Below are 8,232 nucleotides of genomic sequence, written 5' to 3'. Positions count from 1 at the left end.
AGACAAACCTGCATCAACATTTATTCATTCTTAATCACATTCACTGAAAAATATATGTGCTCATCTATCATTCAGTACAATACAAGTAAATCAGTGCTCACTCTGTAGGGGCAGGGGATGCTATACTCCTGACAATGTTCATTGATCCATGTGTTCTCCCAGCTGCTCCTCAGGGCCTGCTCATACAGGTAGCAGGCCAGCAGTGTGAGCAAAGGAAGCAGATACAGGCCACTAAAAACACCTATGCGTATCATGAATTTCTTAAGCTTCTCTTGGTTGTACTCATCATGCTGGATCACTTGTCGCACATGGTTAAGTGAAACAATGCCAGCAAGGAGGAGTGAGAGTCCAGCAAGCACACCAAGAGCCTGCGGGGCCAGCACGAACCATCTCAGGGCTGTCAGGTCGTATAGGCCAATAAAGCACACACCACTGATACCATCCCCCTCCACCTTATTAAGGGCCAGCAGAATGACAGTAAGGCTCCCTGGGAGGCCCCAGGCCACTGCATGGAACCACACAGCCTTCTTCTCAATGGCCTCACAGCTCCACTTGGGCCTTGCTGCAAGAAACCAGGTGATTGTGAGAATGACCCACCAGACCATACCAGCTGTGAAGAAAAAGTAGAGCATCATGAAGAGCAGTGTACAGACTTTGCTCTGGCTCCCCTGCACCACTGTGGATACAGTGCCTGGGATGCTGGGCTTGTTACATGCCGACTCATTACCCAGCAGGAATCCGACAAAGTAAATGAGAGACACAAAGCTGTAGCAGATGGCATAGAAAACGATTGGCCGCTCTGGGTAGCGGAAACGCTTGACATTGATGAGGAAGGTAAAGAAAGTAAATAGTGTGGCACACAAGCAAATAATAGAGCAGATGCCGATAAACATCTTGGCAAACTCAATCTCGTGTGTTTTGAAGTACATGTTGTCACATGGAGGAGCACAGTCCTGAGCACCTAGGAAGGAGGAACCCTGACCAGGACGGGTCTTCAGCTGTAAGGGACACCAGAAGCCCAAATCTCTACTGGCTGATGAAGATGCTTTGGGTGTTGTTATGTCTTTTTGGGGCACGTCAGTAGATTCATCTGCAGAGGTGTGACAGGGCTTTAGCCTAAAACACACAGAGAAAATTTGCTTTATGGAGCTGGAGAATGTGCAGTAAAGTAAAATGGATAAAAAAGTACCCATGAAACAGTAACTGTATTTTACATGATTAAACAGAAAAAAATATTTTCAAAAGAAGAATGTGCTGTGCATGTGTTTTGTGACCTGTCACAAGATAGCTCCAGTGGCCAAGTGATGTCAAAGGTGTACATGTCTCGTGTACAGTCAGAGAGAACACGCAGACAGTGTTCTCTACAGGGCCGACGCACTTGTGTCTGCTGTGTACACTCTGGAACAAAGGCCTGGCACAGGAACAAATGCACATCTGGCGAGCAGTGTAGGTTAACCAGTGGCATGAAGTGCTGCAAATGCAAAAAACAGAGGTTGAACTATGTCTTAGGTGTAAAGGAAACTATCCTTATCCTCATCATGGTGGTATTTCTGATTATACCAAATCCTTTTATTAATTTGCCTGATTTACTCTGATGCTTCAAAGCACAGAGCGAAGGCCACAAAGTCCATCTAAACCTGGTAAGAAAGCACCTTACTGAAACCGATTCCATAGTTTTGCGTTTTGCTTCCACTGCCATGCCGATGACACACAGCTAGTATATATTTCAGCAAAGCCTGTTGACAAACATTAAAGGACATTTGACACTGGATGTTGAATAACTTCCTACTACTAAATTCTTACAAGATGCAAGTACTCTTATTTCTATATGATAATATAGTTCTCTTACTATTAATTGAAATCTTGCTCTCTGGATGGCCTTTCAGTTACATCATTTGCAGCAGGTATTCAACTTTTTCCCTAAAAACTCCACTTCCCAGTTGTTTGAGAACTTGCACAAGCCCCCCAACCAGTTTATGTGATTGAATAAACATTTACTATAAATTAATTAAAATTTTCCATAAAACCAGGACTTTTCTGTGCAGTAAGCATTATATATAGGCTCAGTGCTAACAGTTTCTGAGGGGCAACTATATTACTTTAAAATCTTTTAAGCTCTGCGCGTTTTTGTTAATAAAGCTTTCTGTGCAATGAGCATAAATAATTCTGAACACATAGTTAGATGTTTTTGATAGGAAGCTGAAAGACTGTACAGTGTTTCCTGCATCCCCTCGTAAACAGGCTACCATAAACCATAATGCACAATAGCACAAATATTCTGAAGAGTAGATTTCATAACTGCAGCACAGGAGAGCAAAATAAGCAAACAGCAAAGTCAGTTTCTGAACATTATGGGGCACTAAGCAACAACTAACTCAGGGGTCCCTCCACCACACCAGGCTACGTCCACATTAATCTGGATAAAATTGAAAATGAATCATCTGTGGGGCATCCTCAAATGGAAGATGGAGGAGCACAAAGTCTCGAACATCCACCAGCCCCGTGATGTCATCATGGAGGAGAGGAAGAGGACTCCAGTGGCAATCTGTGAAGCTCTGGTGAACTCCATGCCCAAGAGGGTTAAGGCAATGCTGGAAAATAATGGTGGCCACACAAAATATTGACACTTTGGGCCCAATTTGGACATTTTCACTTAGGGGTGTACTCACTTTTGTTGCCAGTGGTTTAGACATTAATGGCTGTGTGTTGAGTTATTTTGAGGGGACAGCAAATTTACACTGTTACACAAGCTGTACATTCACTACTTTACACTGTAGCAAAGTGTCATTTCTTCAGTGTTGTCACATGAAAAGATATAATCAAATATTTACAAAAATGTGAGGGGTGTACTCACTTTTGTGAGATACCTTGTTTGTTTGTTTGTTTGTTTGTTTATTTGTTAGGGATGCACCGAATGTTCGGCAACCGAAATTATTCGGCCGAAAATAGCAAAAAAAAGCATTTTTGGTGTTCGGCCGAATAAATTTGACCGAACAATGACGTGTTCGATGACGCGACCAAATAGCCTAGCAACCGGAGTGAGACGCGTGGATGTCACGACCTCAATGACGGGGCGCGCACATGTACGAGCTACGTGCACAAGCTACGTGCTCTTCGGATGTTTACTGTGGACAGTAAATGTGCGTGGACGTGCGTTTGTTTTGTTTCTGTTCCGGAGTATTCTGTCACGTCACGAGACGTAAGGGAGTAGAGTACGGAAGCAGGTAAAGACATTTATTTAAGGGCAGGGAGACACATCCACATTGTAATCAAAAAAACTTAGTCAAGACAGGCAAAGGGTCGGGCGATCGGCAGACAGGAATAAACAGGGCGAAGCAGGAATCAAAGTCGCGGTCACAGAACACAGGGTCAAAACACAAAACAAGAAACATGAACTAGTACTATGGACTGGGAGCGGAGAAACCAGCGGGGACTAAATGAACTAATCTATAGTTTAAACTAACTAAATCTATCAAGGAACATAACATTAGCAACGTATCTAATTATACTATATCTACTATAATACTCCGCGAGGTGTACAGGGACGCGAGTGGTATATATCCCCAATATAATCAGCCGAATAGAACCATTTTTTGCACTTTTGTCAATGCACTTTTTTTTTTGTAGGCTACAGAGTGTTATATTCTTTCAGCAGTCAGTTATAGACTAACATAGGCTATTCAAGGGGGGCTCAAAGATGACCACATAAAAATATTTTTATTTTACTCATTTATTTATTTAAAGTTATATTGTGCCTTGTTGGTAGCCTATGCCTGATGGAATGAAAAAAAAATGTTCAGTGTTAAATAAATAATTTGAAATTGTAGTTTTTGTAATTGATTTTTTCTTTGAAAAGCAAGACAAAATAGTAAAAAGCACATTTTGACTATTTAATTTATGCAATGGTGGAAAAAATGGCAAAATAGATGGAAAAAGCGTGAAAAAAATGATCGGTATTTGGCATTTCGGGGGGGGGGGCATGCCACATGATAGGGAACGCTTGGGGGGGCTTTAGTTGCAAAAGGTGGAGAACTTCTGATCTATCTAGTTAACTTTTTTTCCATTTCAATTACATCAGCAAGCAGAAGTGAAAAAACAAACAAACAGACAAATTGAATAAATTTGGTCAATTAGCAGTAATTCCCTACTATTGTTTTCGGTCCATTTCTCCTCTTCTGCTGTTTCCTTTTTGTGTTTTTCCACCACAGATGGATATGAACGCTTCATCATCGCCCTTTCTTTGTGATCTTCTGACATTACTAATGTTAGTTACCTATTCTTTCTGGAATACAAGGGGCCCCCTGCGACTGCATGATACATTAACCTATTGAAGGCTTATTTAAGGATTTTTAGTCAGAATTTACATTTTTTCCTCTCTCTTTCAGATGAAACCTAAATATGTACATACCTACAAGTAGTTTTTTTTTTTTTTAAATCTCAAGTGCACCTCACCTGGGAGGCAAGCCCAAAAGTTTAAATAGTTTACATGCCTTAGTGTGATGATTGACTCCAGTATCTGAAGTTGAAGCTCATATAGATAATATTACTAGGATAGCTTTTTGTCTATCTCAGAAACATTGCTAAGCTAAGAAATATAATGTCAGTAACTATGCAGAACAACTACTATGTTTTGATTACATCTAGATTGTGCTATTATAATGCCTTGCAGTCTAGATGTTCCAGTAGGAGAATAAACATGCTCCAGTCAAATTGAAGCAACTAGAGTCCTTACTAGAACCAGAAGGACCACACTGCCCCCATCCAAAGTGTATGAAATATAATTTGACATACAAAACATTATTAATGACATAAAGCTCTGAACAGTCCTGCCCCACAGTATCTGACTGAAATATTGGTCTGTTATGATCCACCACACCTGCTTCAATCAAAGGGTGCAAGTTCTTTATCAGTATGTCGAATTATTTCAAACCATCGGTTTGGTTAGGCAAGTTAAAACTCGGTCAGCCCTTTACTATGCCTGTCACATGAAGAATTGGCCAATGTGACAGCTGAAACAGTGTCACAGTCACTCAGTCCCTAACGCTGGGTTACTGAGAGCAGAGTAAATACAAATACCATACATTTTATTGCAGCTAGTATTAAGATGAAACCCTACCTTCATCTTGCTGGCGGCAATGTCCTGGTCGTAGTGCTCAAGAATGTTAGGGAAAAAGGTCATGTTGTACGGCATGTTGTGACACCACTGCACCTGCACCGGTTCACAGGTGAACAAGCTATGTGTCAAGCATGTGTCCAGTAGCACCACACATACACTCAACCAGAGCCAGGTGCAACTCCACATGGTGAATAGCTCATCCACACTGTTTAGCTCTGTTGTACAAACCCAAAATTGCTCAGTCCTTTAACATGGGCACAACTGAAAGAGTATGTTGATTGGCTTTTGGGCAAAAGGTCTGGCTGTATCCATGGAGACAAGCAACACCTCGACTTTGTGACCACAAGCCAGATTCATGTACTAATCACTCCAAAACCCTGGGGAGTCTGAAACAGAGATTCACACACCAGAGTCACAGAAATGACAGAATACAGTAAGCATGCTACACAATTTAAACATATGTCAGACGATCCTCCAGTCTGACGAACGTCAACAAAGGTGCACACAATTCTTTAATACGAAATACGTTTTCAGAAACAGCCATTTATATAGGCAGACTTGCGGTATAAGACAAATGTGAAACTTGGCCAAATGTGATAACACTAACCTTTCAATTGAATTGAATTGATTATTTATCTTTGTTGATGGGAATCTGATCGTTAGAATTTGCGATGAAACATAATTATCAGGATACTGGTTCAGACATGCTGCTAATGCTGGAATGTCGGGAAGTTCGTTTTCAGTCCACGCCTTTAAGTCGGTTGTCTTTAAGTCAGATGTATATACAGTATGTAGAATTACATCAGCCTAAATTGACAGGGTTAGCTATTTAAAATACACAAAACTATACATGTTTACAAGAATGAGCTTGGTCGAGTTTTACTCCTGATAATTCTGGCGAAGTTCGACAGAGCGGACGTTTTCTTTGTCCCGCACGGAAGTCTCACGTCGACCATTTCAGAGTAGTCTTACTTTTATGTTTTCATGACACCTCATAGAGACAAAGACAGAGTGTATGCGATAAGGTAGCTTACTATCGATTTCCGTCGGTCTCGGTTGTTTTGTTTTATTTTGTAGCTCGTGTTGCACTTAGGTAAATTCCTGTTCTCCGTCGCATTCTGCAGCTTCAAAAACAAAGTTTAAACTCTTCTGTGCGGTCGCGGCTCCGTAGTTAAGGACTTCCTGGGAATTAAGGAATGAGTTTTAATAACGTAGAATTTGTGCAGATGCCACAATCTCTTTAAAAAAATATGTAAACAGATCAACGAAAATAAGAAACCAACTGGAAACCATAGAGCGTGTATAGATGTACAACTAGAGAAAGGTTGAAAAGTGAAGCCGAAATGCCTCAGACGCCCTCCAGTGGCTGCATTCATTTTAACCCCACCCAAAGGCCTGTTATTTTATGGCGCATACAGTGGCACAATGTATAAGGTGAATTCAGATACATTGTATTTCCACCCTCATGTAAGCTTTCTTGCCATTAATAAAACAAAATCCCCCAACACATGATAGATGAAAATCTCAAGGTGTTGACTATAAAGGATGTAGATGTACTTGGCTCTTAATGTATCATGTTACCTTCTTGAGCATCAGTGAATGTTTGTACCTTATGTAATTGTTGTGTACGAGTATCCTAAGTTCTCCTCAGTGTGAAAAGATGGATCTCAACATCATATAGCCACTGTTGGATAGGGGTCAAATATGCAGCAACGAATGTGCAGGACCTGGAGGATGGGCAGTGGGCAGTTTAACTGCTCAGGACAAACAAGGGACTCATGAACAACTATCACAAAACATAAAAACAGTTGTGGATCATCCAAGTAACAACACACAGTGTTAAGATTCAAGGGTATGTAAACTTCTGAACAGGGTAAATTTTTATAAATCTTGTCTTGTGGAATATATGTAAACATCTGTTATGTGAAATAGCATATTCAGGACAGTACTAAATAAAAAACAACATGGGGTTTTTATGATCACTCTTATTTTGTTAACAGTATTAAGATTTAGCAGATTATGCAATTGGTATGGAAACTTTTGGGCACAACTGTATACACACACACACACACACACACACACACACACACACAGTACTGTGCAAAAGTTTTAGGCACCCTATTTTTAAGTACAAACTTTGTTATAGATTCTTTTATTTTATGACTTCTACATTATGGTGTCAGTAAAAAAAAATCATTTTAGATTTCCAAACATTAGTTTTCCAGCACAAAATTCAATGTTACAGAAAATGTATTTTAGTAAAGAAAGCAACATATTATGTAAGATACTAGTTTTCAGACAAAAAACACAATGGTGGCTGCTGGGTTTTGCTGCAAAAATAAGAAGCAAATGAAACAGTCAAAGTCTCCAGAAGAACTGTGGCTGGTTCTGCAAGATGCTCAATAAAATGTCCTAATTTATTTTTAAAACTGCAGAAATTGTTCCTGAGACTACGTTTTTTTTTTTTTTTTAAATATTTGTTTCATTTAGTACTGTTTACAACTCTTTATAGTATTTTTTAAAATGTAGAAACATTTAATTTAATTATTTTTGAAGGCATCTTTGCTTTAGACATTTTACATTTATTATTTTGCATCAAGACTTTTTTGCAAGACTTTTGCACAGTACTGTGTATACACACACACACACACACACACACACACACACATATATATATATATATATATATATATATATATATATATATATATATATATATATATATATATATATATATATATTAGGGATGCAACGAATGTTCGGCAACCGAAATTATTCAGCCGAAGATCGCAAAAAAAGCTTTTTCGGTGTTCGGCCGAATAAGTGAAAAGGCCGAATAAATTTGACCGCACAATGACGTGTTTGATGACGCGCCAAATAGCCTAGCAAATAGAGTGAGACGCGCGAATTTCACGACCTCCACCTCCAGCAGCGAGCTCGGAGCGATGAGGGGGCGCGCGCATGCACGAGCTACGTGCACGAGCGCATGCTCTACAGATGTTGACAACCGTGACATTGTTTACTGTGGTCACGTGCATGTTTGTTTTGTTTCTGTTCCGGAGTATTCTGTCACGTTGCGAGACGTAAGGGAGTAGAGTACTGAAGCAGGTAAAGAC

The 8,232-nt window shown here is 39.9% G+C and overlaps 1 protein-coding gene across 2 annotated transcripts in view; it reads right to left on the bottom strand.

Annotated features, from left to right (window-relative positions):
• The window catches only part of fzd6 (frizzled class receptor 6), a 24,588-nt gene extending 18,068 nt beyond the window's left edge, over positions 1–6,520 (bottom strand). Inside the window, exons 1-5 of one of the 2 annotated variants that reach the window (XM_053611546.1) lie at positions 6,151–6,519; positions 5,117–5,502; positions 1,275–1,471; positions 962–1,116; positions 102–610 (exon numbers count right to left, since the gene is read on the bottom strand). In XM_053611546.1, the coding sequence (XP_053467521.1) occupies positions 102–610; positions 962–1,116; positions 1,275–1,471; positions 5,117–5,302 (1,047 nt within the window). In that variant the 5' untranslated portion in view covers positions 5,303–5,502; positions 6,151–6,519. Of the gene's footprint in view, positions 1–101; positions 1,117–1,274; positions 1,472–5,116; positions 5,503–6,150 lie in introns of both variants that reach the window. The other variant, XM_053611545.1, reaches the window with a different exon arrangement.
• Between the last annotated feature and the right edge of the window lie 1,712 nt (positions 6,521–8,232).

Source organism: Ictalurus furcatus, chromosome 23, assembly GCF_023375685.1.
Source record: "Ictalurus furcatus strain D&B chromosome 23, Billie_1.0, whole genome shotgun sequence".
NCBI classification, from domain to species: Eukaryota; Metazoa; Chordata; class Actinopteri; order Siluriformes; family Ictaluridae; genus Ictalurus; species Ictalurus furcatus.
Note: the sequence above shows the minus strand (reverse complement) of the source record. Positions and strands in the feature narration are given on the sequence as shown.